Source organism: Euprymna scolopes, chromosome 3 (assembly GCF_053919585.1).
Source record: "Euprymna scolopes isolate OS-2025 chromosome 3, ASM5391958v1, whole genome shotgun sequence".
NCBI lineage: Eukaryota > Metazoa > Mollusca > Cephalopoda > Sepiida > Sepiolidae > Euprymna > Euprymna scolopes.
This window is the reverse complement of record NC_136484.1, coordinates 71,002,846-71,017,281: the sequence shown is the minus strand read 5'-3', so window position 1 is coordinate 71,017,281 and position 14,436 is coordinate 71,002,846. Positions and strand designations below refer to the sequence as shown.

General features: G+C 33.0%; 1 protein-coding gene across 8 annotated transcripts in view; it reads left to right on the top strand.

Annotated features, from left to right (window-relative positions):
• The window catches only part of LOC145256092 (armadillo repeat-containing protein 3-like), a 257,032-nt gene extending 253,911 nt beyond the window's left edge, over positions 1–3,121 (top strand). For all 8 annotated transcript variants that reach the window (XM_080114720.1, XM_080114712.1, XM_080114690.1 and 5 more), the window contains one exon: positions 2,887–3,121. In XM_080114720.1, coding sequence (XP_079970846.1) covers positions 2,887–2,997 — 111 coding nt within the window. In that variant the 3' untranslated portion in view covers positions 2,998–3,121. The remainder of the gene's footprint in view (positions 1–2,886) is intronic.
• Positions 3,122–14,436: the final 11,315 nt, after the last annotated feature.

The following is a 14,436-nucleotide window of genomic DNA, read 5'->3' as shown; positions in this document are numbered from 1 at the left end:
TGTTGGTTAGTGGGGGAATTGTCGATTGCCCATTATTTACTACACTGTTGTAGATTTTCCAGAAGTCTCGAGTTCCTAGTTTTTGTGCTTCGATGCGCTTTTTAGTGGTTTCCGTAAATTCTCTCTTAGCTGTCGCTATTTCTTTCTTAACGTTATTTCTAGCTTCTATATACTTCAGTCTGTTTGAACTGGACTTATGTCGGTTAAACCTACGGTATGCATGCTGCTTTTGAGTAATGGCAGTTGCACAAGTCGACGTAAACCATTGGGGAGAGTGGGGCTTACTATAAAATTTCCGCATGGGAACATGCGCTTCGATTGCAGTTTTGAACCAGTCAGTGGTCTCGTTTGCACACTGTTCAGCAGGGAGAGAGAAAATATTTTTCCATGGAGCATCTCTAATTAGTTCCCTGATGGCTTCCCAGTCAGCCTTATTATAATATCTCGTTGTTTTGAGCACTGGCTCTTCAGTTTTGGGTCTAGAGTTTAGGGCGATTTCAACCATTATCACTGCATAATTGGCTTAAAAAAACAAAAAAACAAAAAAACAAAACACTTTTGATAATTTTTCAAGGATAACATTTAATGAATTGGAGGAGTTAAAAATATCAGCCAAAATCGACAAAGCAGGTCAAACTATAAGATGATTGTACAATAAAGTATTAAACTATCATGGCATTCAATTAAACCCAAAACTAAAAGTATAAAATCCTATGCTCCTTCCTTCATTTTTACATGGTGTCAAAACTTGGACAATTTAAGAAATATATAAAGGCGATTGTCAAGATTGTCTGATCATTTTGATTTCTGTTTTTTTCTCCATTGATGATACGAAGGTGACAAGCAAGATATGGTCCCTTTTGATTAATGATTATATTTTTTCAGAAAACACGGAACCCCTCTCTTATGCTAAAAAATGTATTTCTTGTCTGCTGGAATATGTCTAATTATCCAACCAAATAAACAGCTGAAACCGGAAGTCAAAAAGAGCAGGCAATCTTGACTATTGTTGACATAAAATATCTAGAGCCATCCTGCTCTCTATATTATATACTCTGTATCTGATAGCAGAATAAGCTCACTAACACAGACAACAATAATTTTGAAGTAGCTATTCTGATGATCTGCTCATTTTGTAAGAATAAATGATCATGGTATTCCAGAACAAATAGTATTTGTTGAAATAAGGCATTGCCAAAATATACAAATATTTAAAAAACAAAACAAAACAAAAAAAAAACAAAAAAAAGTTGGCCATATTATCATATTTGCCAGTAAATGATTCAAAACTTCTTTTCAAACGCTACAGCAAAAACAAAATGTACGATTAGCGTGTATGCGATTTAATAAGTGATGAGATGATTTAATTGCTCTTCACTGCAACAAAATGTGCCACAAGGTTGGAACATAGGGAAAACCAGATCTCCAAAGGTGACACTCTCGTTGAGCAGAAAAATAGCAGAGAACGGACCCATCAGCATTCAAAGTAAAGGCGATTCAAGTGATCGGCAATATCCATCTTCCACTAAAGGAGTATGTAATGATTGAGAGGGTTCACTTTCAAGGACCAAGACGAATCATGCATTCTGACAAAAAGAAGCCAGGCAATTCCTTTTTGCTAGAATGATACCATTAATATAACTCCTGATGTAAATGCAAGCGATCAATGCATTTGGAAATTTACTTGAATATCAGTAAAAACAGTAACAGTAACGTGCGTGTGCAGATCATTACTGTATATAATAACGATTTAATACAAAATAGTTTCGATAAGAATTGATCCACATTTGATTTGTAACAGTGATTTCATTAAAAGTTTGGGGAGTAGAAAGCGGAACTTATGTTTACTTTCGGCAGCTTTATAACTCTCACTTCCCTTATTTTGTCTTTTAGTACATGAGCGATGTTTCTGACAAAGGAGGAAGAATAGCTGTTTTCTAGTTTAGAATCGATCCATTTAACACTTATCATCGGCTATTTTTTGACCTTGAAGTAGTGTATTTTCTTCCTTTTTAGTTCCTTACATAAAGTGGTTTCATTATCTTGTCTGGAGTGATTTCCATAAAAAAATTGCCCATTGTCCTTTAGTCCTCACAGTTTCTGTTTTTTGGGTCGGAACCTATCTATAAGTAGTATTTTTTTCTTAGCCCTTTACATCAAGTGGCTCATGCCTTATCTGGAGCGATTTCAACAAAAATCAAACAAAAATAACTTTCTGTTGCTTTCTGTGTGATTTACAAATAAACAACTAATTTAGTTCAAAGGGTTGGAAATAAGCAAAGAAAATCCATGAGAAATTAGACTTGACAGCATTTAAACCTATACACATGAGTTATTATTATTGGTGCTAAATAATTTAGTGAAAGAGAACTTAATTTTCCCTCCATAGCATGAAAATTTGAGTATGCTTTTAAATTCCAACAATCGTCTGGATTTCTTGGACACACATGTTACTCCATTATAATGCTTACTTAAACAGAGCTGAAGGAAAAAATAACGAAATACCAAAATCTTATGTGCATCATGAAAAGAAATTGGAATCTTAGGGAAGTCTCTATCATGACAACCTGACTCATGACGAATAATTTCAAAAAGTATATTGCGAATATACCAAGTGAACTAAGTCCAAGGGAAATCTAAACAATTGTGCTGGTTAAATTTAAATACAGTTAAAATCCTAAAAAGATCTCTTGGAGTCTCTGAAATTGTCGGTGAATGTCTGGCATCTGATAGGATGCCCCATTCTCACCCCCCCCCAAAAAAAAACGAGGTAAAAAAAAGAACAACTTATGGAAAATTAGTATAGTAATTGCAATAATGCTTAAATCAAAGTTGATTACATGTTATAGACTAAATTAACCTTTTCGAATTCATTTTGCTTTTCAGGAAAAAACCGTGCAGTTCCCTCCAAAAGCTTACATTGTGGATCTAATCCATGAACCTGGTCGACTTATGAAAGCTGACTCCCCAGAAGCTATGGTTTATTGCCGTCTATGATCAGACCCGTTATATTGTTTTGGTTTTGGTTTGCTTTTCTGAATAGCTCAATTAACTGGCTCAATTTTTTCCTTAAATTTATGTAACAGCAACCATGAAATATAATAAAATACTATAAATTGTTTTTCAGATTTTATGTTCTCACACTATTATAGCGATGAAAATAAGCAGCATTGAATTTTTCCAGGCAGCAGAAAAGGTAATTCGTATAAGTATAAAATTGTTGATTTTATTGGAAGTGGAACTGATTTTGAAATCATTCAAAAACAACTTATCACCTCCATCAAAGGGGATTCTTTTGGATCTAGTTTGTAACTATGTGTGATTGTCCTCATCCTCACAACCAGGATCACAGGGAGAAATTAACTAGGGAATAAATGACAAGAAAGCGACAGATCTATTGTGCTACACAGACCAATGACGCTATGACAATAATTTATTAAATTTCTGGCAAACAGATGATGATGGACAAAAAAAAAAAAATGATAAAAATAATGGATGTGCCCAGTTTCTGATAGTGAGCTGAAAGACAATCAGACGTACCTGATTTTTTATTGAAAGTGAGGACATTGACCATTAGAAGCAGATGGGCAAGACAGATCAACAGATCTTGATGGGCAGATAGGCAATAAGAGATTGACTGAGAGAAGGAGGAAAAGTAAGAAGAATCAAACAAGAGTTAGTCTTAGATGAGATCCTGAACTTGAGAGATGGGAGGCTTGCCTCAGTTGTAGATGCTAGTAATAGGAGTCCAATGACACACCCACACACACACACACACACACACACACACACACACACACACACACACACACACACACACACACACACACACACACACACACACACACACACTTGCTTTCAACAAGTCATTAAACACATTCTATATCTGTTTGTGTTGTTTCTTATATAAATTACGAACTATGCATCGCATATACTCAATACGCAAGAATCAAGAAGATAACAAAGATAAAAAAAACATCATACATGTGTTTCAGGTGGGGCGGTTAGTTATCAGGCACTGATATAGTTATACTTACGTTTGTTTGCTTGTTTGTGTACAACCTAGCATCCACATCACTTGAATAATCATGAACAAACTTGGTCAGAGTTTAACTGATTTAATTTTAGGATAACTAGATCAGGTCCAAGTTCATGGAAAAATGAAAGTTACACTTTTGGTTATAACTTTAGTTCTTTTCATTGTACAGACTGACTATTTATGAACTTTGTGACATTTATCATGGTCGATATATTGACGAAATATCAGCTTTTAATGTTTGGAAATTTGATTTATGGATCTGATTCAAAACAGTAAACACCATGCAAAATTGATCAGATAAATAGTTTTGGAGTTATCAACGTTTCCATGGCAGAAAAGAATAATACAGTATGGAGAAATTGAGTCTAGATAAAACTTTGTCTCATCCTTACATTGTTAGGTTATAACAGAGCCGTTAGTTCTGTTAGCAGCAGTAGCAGCTTATGACAGCTTACATATGCAAATGATGAAGCCGGCTGTGCAATGTGAAGTCACAGCAGAGACAAAAGGACACGCGTTGATGGAGAAGCAATGTTCAGAGAAACACGTTCCTGACTTCTTTACTAATTCAATACTTGAGAGGTATAGTAGAATTTAAGGCACCGCTCAAATATTTATCTCATGTAGAGATCAAGTGTTAACCTCAGGAAGCGGCTCTTTGATTTTTGAGGCCTTAGAGAGATGTCAATTGAAAATCAAAGCACAAACTCAAAAAAGCAAAACCAAATGAAAGAAGAAACTTTCACCTTTTTGATACAAATATATATTTTTTGTCGTTTTTAATGCTTCTTCCTTTTCTTTCTTTCACTATATATTCTATTTCTTTTGTGTTTCAAAATAGTTTTTTCTTTCAGTGTTTCTCTCTACCAACTCCTAAAAAAGTATTACTCATTACTGGTCGCCTATTCCCGCATTGCAATGTTAACGGATAATCAACTATCTTAGACCCCTACATTGATGCCTCATCCGAATTAGAATTCATTTTAACAACAGCTAAGTTTAATTGAACACTTGCTAAATAATTATCCACCACCACCACCACCACCATCATCATCATCATCATCATCATCATCATCATCATCATCATCATCATCATCATCATCATCATCGGCGAGGAGGTAACAGTAGCTAAGTGGTTAATGACACGTGCGTCATGAGTGTGAGTGTGTAAGTTTGAATCCAGTTCGTTCTAGAGAAACACTCTCATTAAAGGATATTGGCAACCTTTACGTGGTCCTTTCTGTAAGTACCTAATGTTATTCTAGAAACAATTCTAAGTAGAATTATATTGGGAAATGAATGCCAAAAATAATCATGTAATTCAATATGAAATGAATGAATGAATGGAAAAAGATGATTTTGATGATGATCATGATGATCATAATGATCATCATGATCATCGTCATTAATCAATCACTTTAAACTTCTATTTTCTTTTCTATGACTCTGGGAAGCGTCGCATAACCTTGCTAGTAAACTTTATTATTCATTGAATAAATGTTAAATATGAAAATTGGATAATCTTTGATTTTATGATAAAAAAAAAAATTAACACTTTGTTTTCTTTCCAAACAATAATCTCCTAGATGAGATCTGCCTACGTTATTGATTAGGAGGGGGGAAGCACGATCCTCTAGCACCGGCATCGAAAAGCCTAATACTCTTTCCATTATGTATTGACTTGATGCTGGCATATTATAAGTCATCTCCATCTTTGTGCTTCGAATACTTATTTAACTTATCTCAGTTGATGTCTTTCTTAAAATAATCAATATTCGAGACGCTATTTTTGACTTGGTAGTAGTAGTAGTAGTAGTAGTAGTAGTAGTAGAATACTCGACAGTAAGCACTTTTAATCAGCAATGAGGTCACAACTGGATTAAAAACAAATATTATTTTGCACAAATATTTGGTCGGATTAGTTCTGATCTTTAGATTATAGTCTAACTAATCTGGAAGAAGACTCGTGTTGTATTCTTGTGAAGAATAAAAATAATCTTTGAATGTTAAAAGCAATAATGATCATGTAAGCGTCTACCAAAACGAACAAAACAAAAAGCCAAAATTCAAATTTCATATGATGATTGCAAATCAATTAAGGGACATAACTCTTAATTACGGATTTTTTTAGTTACTTCCCTTATTTCTTCTTGATGTCCATTTTACATACTATAATGCATTGAACGTGCTTTAGAAATGAATTTAACAAGTAACCTATCACTTCCTCCCATGCTTTCCCTGGCCTTCTGTTAACTGTTTCTGTTTTACTAATCCGAGAATAACAGAGTGTGTATGGGTGCGTGTAAGAAAATCAGCAGCAGCCAAGGATAGCTGGCTAGTGAAAATATTAGCAGCATACGAATTAGCAAGTGTGTACAAGCATGTATTATAAGAAAAGTAGAGAAAAATACACAAAGTGGTGAAGAAGTGAAGCAAGTTGCATACAGACAAGATGGACGTGTAAAGTTGAGGGAGAGAAAGCGCTGGCTAATGGCTAACGTGAGGTAGCGACGAGAAAAACTTTTAAAAAGCACGTGTGTGCAAAAAGACTTTTGCAAGATAATGAAATGCGTTGTTTTGGAAGAACCACAAACAAAGGCATTTCATTTGCATCTTTAAAAAATGCAGAGTCGGATTAAAATTTTTTTTTTTTTATTTGTTTGTTCCTTTGCGACGGTGCCAGAGGTTTGAAATGTAACGACACAGTTAAAAAGAAACGGCTACGTTACACAAGAGATACATATCCATTCTTTTAATGTGGCCATATCAGTGAAGTCTACTGTTCTGTACATATCTTCATATGTTGTCTAAATTCAATCTTTCTCTGAGTTCATAAGAACGAAGCCGGTCTTTAAAGGTTACATTACATGAATACTATTTTAGACTAATATACCAGATTTCAATACTCAATTAAGAGGGGTTTAGTATCTGTTTTATTGTCATGATACCATACTCCCAGACATTTCCTCCTACATTAGGGGGTGGTGGTATGATATACTAAAAAAAAAACAACAAAAAAAACTTTTTGTTAGTACGTCTACAATATGGAATTCAACAAAAAGATATTCCTACAATATAATTAAGGCATAGTACCTGTACCAAAATTTGTCCTCTTCCCAAATGGAGAAATTTTGAAGAGACAAGGAAATATTTAAATAACATTAATTGTCCCGGAGTGATGAGTCGACTACATGAAACTAACATTGTGTCATACTCACCTGCGTAGATAAAACCATAACATATTCTAATTCCAAAATGGCTACTCCAAATAATTACTCTAGAGGATTTTATATAAAAAAAATGTTTTTTTTTTACATGAGGAAAAGTTTACATTTTTCTTTTTGCTTCTGGCTGTACATTTGTTCGCAGACGAGGCCATGTTTACATTCATTAACTCATCGTATTGTTTGTCTTAATGAACAAGGCCCACTCAAAGGAAATCTCAAAAACATTTGCCCAGCCGCACTTCCAGTCCAGAGTAATCTAATATTTCTATTAAAATTCGTCTTCGCTATCTTGTTCTATTTAATTTCGTTAAATAATTCGTCTTATTATTTTTAATAAAGTTGATGGAATAATTGGATTGAAGAAAGACAAAGAGACGAAACAAGTAGAAAAAAGTTTTAATTCAACAACAACAACAACAACAAACAGGATGTAAATTCAAATGGATAAAATAAGAGAAAAACAGACATCATTAAATACGTACACACACACACACACACACACACACACACACACACACACACACACACACACACACACACACATATTGTCTTGTTAGATTTCATCTAATCAAATTTTCCATGATAGACCCAAATAGCACAAAAACAGGCAAATCCATACTTTATTCTGACGAATATTATCTTTCAAGTTTTTTTATGCTAAAACGTATAATTCGCTTCAGTTTCTTATATATATATATATATATATATATATATATATATATATATATATATATATATATATATATACTAGCAAAAGTACCCGTCATTGACCGAGTTAAAAAGCGGACTGATTTATTAGAGGTTATGAAAAGGATGTACAGAGATAGCTTCAAATTTTTGGGGTACCCTCTCAAACGAACATGAGGGGGCAGTAGTAGGAATCTTTATTGACACAAACGTATGAACACTAATTAGGTTTCCCTATTATAAGCGACCACATAGTGTGAGTGAGCGATGCAACCTGTAAAAACCTCCCCAATCCCATGGTGGGATTATCATGGCAAGTTCGGTAGCTCTACATCAAATGGTGTGAAGGTGTATAGGGTTACCATTTATAAGTGACACAACTGGGCCCCCAATTCCTTGGTGAAAGTGAGCAGTGTAATTGGTCAAAACCTACCACACCTCATGGTGAGTTATCCTGCTATATTTTATAACTCTACAAATATAAATCAAACAGAGTGAGTGCATACAGGGTTTCCAGTTAAAAGTGACTCTCATCTGAGGCCCCACCTCCGTTGGTGAGGGTGAGCGGTGTAACCCGTCAAAACCTTCCTACCACATAGTGGTTTATCCTGCCAAATTTGGCAATTCTACGTGAAACGGTATGAGCATGCATAGGGAGTTCCCCTTGGGGCCCCGCCTCCATTAGTTGGAGGTGACTTCATCGTACACATTTTTGCTCTTTGATACTTATTCTATCATTGCATGCGATCAATTTAGTATAATAGTAAACCATATAAGAGCCTATTAGTGTACAGACACACACGCAGACATTTAGTTTTATTATATAGCTAATAGAAAACTCAAATATTTTTCACATGTAGAGATCAAATATTAGCCTCAGGAAGTGGCTCTTTGAATTCTGAGGCCTTAGAGAGAAGTCAATTGAAAATCAAAGCCCAAACTCAACAAAGCAAAACCAAATAAAAGAAGAAACTTTCACCTTTAGTTCTTTTTGATACAAATGTATATTTTTTGTCGTCCTTAATGCTTCTTCCTTTTCTTTCTTTCATCATACATTCTATTTCTTTTATGTTTCAAAATAATTTTTTCTTTCAGTGTTTCTCTTTACCAACTCCTAAAAAAGTATTACTCGTATTTCCTTAAAGTGAGTATATATATATATATATATATATATATATATATATATATATATATACACTGCTGATCAAAAATTTAAGACCACTTAAAAATCTTAAAAAAAAAAAACTTTTTTAAGGATAGATTTTAAACTCTTCCGACTTAAGGTTACCCATAGTACAATCTAAAAGGTTATGGAAACAAAACATTACATTCCAAAGATCTATTTTTAAAATTTACATTTTTCTTAAATTAGTTTTTTTACACATGATCAAAATTATAAGACCAGGGTCAAAAATTCTATTAAATTGTACAAAAAGTGTATGAAAAGTGTGTGAAAACATTCAGCAATCAAACCTAATAATGAATTCTACCTCCACTGCTTTTGATGACTTCAAAAATTTTAGGGCACATGTTAGAAATAAGGGTTTCCATTAAGGTGCAGGGGATCCTGCTCCAGTTTCTGAAGATGGCTTTACGAAGTTCATTTTTTTTGTTGAATATTGTTTGCCATTTCGATAAGCCTCTCTTGTCATCCATCCCCAAACGTTTTCAATTGGGTTCAAGTCCGGTGAGCATGCAGGATGTCCCAAGAGATGGACTCCATTTTCTTGTAGAAAGCTCAAGGTCCATCTTGCAGTGTGGATTGCGGCATTATCCTGTTGGAATAATCGTCCATCCCCACACAAACGATAGCCCTCCATCATCAAAGATGCTTTTTGTAGCATGCTAACATAACCAGCTGCTGTCTGACGACCCTGCACCACCTAGAGCTCCATTGTCCCTCTGTAAGAAAAGGCACCCCATACCATTACGGACCCTCCACCATTATGACGTGTGGAAAGAAATTAAAGGGCATGTTTTTGTCATGCCAATATCGCCGGAAGCCATAAGAACCATCTAAATTGAATTTTTTCTCATCAGAAAAAAGGATTTTCTTTCACTTCTCAACATCTCAGTTTGGTATTCACGACCAAAACTTAAGCAGTCGACTTTGTAACGTGGAAGCAATCGAGGAATTTGTTTACGCTTTTTATTTACCATGCCTTTTTGTTGTAAATGTCATCTGGTGGTTATTGGACTGCAATCAGCTTCTGTAACCGCTTTAATTTGACGAGAAGAAAATCCTTTGTCATTCATAACAACCCGTCTGATTCTCCTACTCAATGCAGGAGAAATTTTGGGGAGTCTACCAAAAGATTTTACTTTTCCATAATTCTCAGTGTTCTTTAGAAAGTTGCAAATAACTGTTTTACTGCGATTTCCCTTAGCTGTTATCGCTCGCTGTGACAAACATTGCTCATGGAATCCTAGAATTCGAGAGCGCTCAACTTCGGTTAGTTTTCTTGCTTTAGGCATGGTAACACTTTACATAGTGATTGCTAATCTCTAACTGAACTAAAAACATTAGAATTACCATAAATCAAAAAATTTATAATCCTTATAATTTTGATCATGTGTAAAAAGCCTAATTAATGAAAATGCAAATTTTTAAATAAAATTTTTTGAATGTACCTTTTCGTTTCCCTAACCTTTTATTGTAGTATTAGTAACCTTAAGTCGAAAGAGTTTAAAATCTATCTTTAAAAAAAGGGTTTCTTCTTAAAGATTTTTAAGTGGTCTTAAATTTTTGATCCGCAGTATATATATATATATATATATATATATATATATATATATATATATATATATATATATATATATATATATATATTTCTTGTTGATTTTTTAAACAATAATGCGGTTAATTAGCATCTTCTCTTGAAGATGTTATTTCTTAGAAAATCGCCCATAAATACAATATTATTTGTTTACATCTAAATAAGGACTTAAACAAATAATATTGCATTTATCTATTATTTATTTATTTTTTTACTTATACAACAGTAATCTACAGACATACATGTTTCGACATCTTATCTTTCTTCAGCGTGGCTTTACTGTTTCTTGACATCGAACCTGTTATTTTTTATCGTTTTTAAACCTATATATTGCTGATTTTTGAAACGATAATACGGTAAATTAGCGTTTTCAACTTGAAGGTCTTTGTTCGATTAAAAAAGACCATAATACATAGAGTCTAAGGTTCAATTCCCACAAACAATCAAGCCATACTGAAGAGAGATAAGATCTCGAAACATACATGTCCATATATATATATATATAAGTATAATAAACATAACAAATAAATAAATAAAATATTATTTGTTTACGTCCAAATAAAATATGGGCGATTTCCTAAGAAAAGTATCTTCAAGGTGAAGACGCTAATTAACCGTATTATCGTTTAAAAATTAGCAAGAAATCTACGGACATGCATGTTTTGAGATCTTATCTCTGTTCAGCGTAGCATGACTGTTTCTCGGAGTTGAATCTTAAACTATGTGTATTATGGTATGGTGCGTTATCCGTTACATCACGAAGTCCTAAATAAGTTTACTTCTTTGAAATTTATGTAAATTTCTTGTTGATTTTTAAACGATAATATGATTAATTAGCGTCTTCTTGAAAATTTTATTTATTAGAAAATCACCCATATTTTATTTGGACGTATACAAATAACACAAACACACGTATATATATATATATATATATATATATATATATATATATATATATATTAATGTTTATTTTTGAAATATCGTTCATTTCAATGCATACCGTTTTCGTTTAAGAGGCCTAGATTGTTATGTTAAAAATCCAATCACCGTTAATTTCGAGCTAAGCTCAATGTATCTATTTTATTGGTGCAAAACTTAGTTGAAATGCTAACTTAACAAATATCATAATTGGCTCCAACAACACAAAATTAAACAATTTTTTGAAAAATAGAGATAGGACAGAAAATGAATCTAACAACGTAAAAGAATGTAACTGCCGGAACCCTACTGAATGTCCAATGAAGGGAACTGCTTAACTTCAAACGTAGTATACAAATGTGAAGTTATAACAAATAATGAAACTAAAGTATATCTGGGGAGCACCGGAACTTGCTTTAAGGACAGATATTGTAATCACCTAGCATCGTTTAAAAATGTATCTGAGAAGAAAATAACACCACAAATAACGAAAACAACAACAATGTAGATAAAACGAAAACAATGGTAGAGATCATAACAATAGTGGCAATTACAATTACAATAACAAAAATAGAAACAGAACCAATAGTAATAACAAAAATAACAAGAAAAAAACTAAGAAAAACTCAACCACTTTAGCAGTATGGATTAAGGAATTAAAGAAATATAAACCTGAATATAAATTAAGATGGTCAATAATTGATAAAGCGTAAAAATGTAAACCAAGCAAATCAAAAAGACGCAACCTATGTATACTAGAAGCATACCATATACCAATGTCAAAAGTAAAATTATTAAACAAACGACAGGACGTAATCCACGGATGTCTGCACAGAAATCGATACTTAATTTCACGCATTAGAACAGAATAAAAATAATTGAATAAATATAACTTAAAATAAAAAAAGGAAAAGAAAGAAACAATTAAATAAAGTAAGAAAAAATCTAAACGTATAATATATATATATATATATATATATATATATATATATAATATAAGGAAAGAAAAAGGTGCAAGGGAAGTAACCATAGAAATAAAAATATATACCATGAGAGCAACCTCCCCTTGAAGCAAAGAAATTAAATAATAAATACTAGTTCGAATACCAAACAAATAGGAATATTAGAATAAACACGCATAAATGTAGAAATAAAATTATAAGAAAATTGGAAAAAATAAATAAGGAAAAAAAACGGGATATTAAAACAAAAATAAAAATAAACAATACGAAATTATGGTTTAAAACAGAAAATTATCTTAGTATAACACTCAAGTTAGCGGACATGGGGAAGCGTGCCTTTGGAATTTCTTTTCCCCAAATACCATGTTCATCGTGTAAAAAATCTAATTTTTGTTGTTAAAATTAAATGGAAAAATCATCTGAAGAAGTTGGTGGCGACAGGATATTTTTATGGACACATAAATCGTAAAATTGCCTTCCCACGAACGAAACAGCTGTAATGAAAAAAATCCAGAAGAAAATAAACCAAAGTTATAAAAATGAAAAAGTAAATCTTTGAATTTCAAGTTTTGTACTATATATATATATATATATATATATATATATATATATATATATATATATATATATATATATACAAACACGTGTTTCACGGTTCTACCGATCGTTAGTGTAGCTTGACTGTTCTAGAGTTCGAACCTCAGACTATGTTTACTATGGTCGAGTGAGTTAACAAAGTCCTAGATGACATTATGTGTTATTCTTTTCTTGCGTATGTCGATTTTTTTTCATTGATAGTTTTTTAAACGATAATACGGTTAGAGTCTCCAATCTTGGATATCTAGGAAAATATTTTTCCTTAGAAAATCGCCCATATTTCTTGGACGTAAACAAAGACACAAATATTATTTATTTATCATTTTGCTTATAAAAAAGTAATCTACGAACACGTGTTTCACGGTTGTATCGATCGTCAGTGTAGCTTGACTTTTCTAGGAATATAAAAGATGTCCTCTCTTAACCTTACTTTTCCACCCGATTTTATTTTATTTTAGTTTATTTTATCTTACTTTGTTTATCAACATCAAAATAAGTAACTGTTTTGTCTTTATATTTTAAACACTTTCCAGGTATATCTGCTTTACTTAAAACATGCTAGTTTATCTATAATTAAATGTATGTATGTATTAATGTTTGCATCTCTGCCCAACACTTTCGACAGAGGCGACGGATTTTATTAACATCTGTATCGTTTTAAAGATCGATCTTTCAGACGACAAATATCGAAAAATTGGCTAAAAACAATAATATCTTCACCTTAAACTGGACACTTTTCTACAGGGGGGAGGTCGCTTTTTTCGCCGATAGTTTTTAAAGTCATCCTCTCCTTTTGATTGTCTAGCCTAAATTTAAAAAATATATCACTTCCGGTTTGGCGGTGGTCATAACAGCATAGACGACAGTTTTTTCCCCCGTTATTTTCCTCCTTTGCGGTACGGGTTCGAGCCTGCCTTCCTATGACTTTTTTTTTTTTTTGCTCAACATACACATCCAAACACCCGGGCCACGCCGGGCTGAAATGCTAGTATTATTTATAATGGTACCTATTTACTATGCATCCCCACGGGACAGAGTTAGACACCAGGGTCGTTTTTTTAACGTGGAGAAAAGGTACAAAAATAAAAAAAATTGTCTCGGTCGTGAAGGACTGATCTTCCACCGAAAGAGAACAAGAAATGGAAGTGCAGCATCTGAAGAACAGATGGTATTTATTTGCTCCCCCACCGAGCAAATTAGGCACAAGGCCAATTTTAATGTGAGGAGTG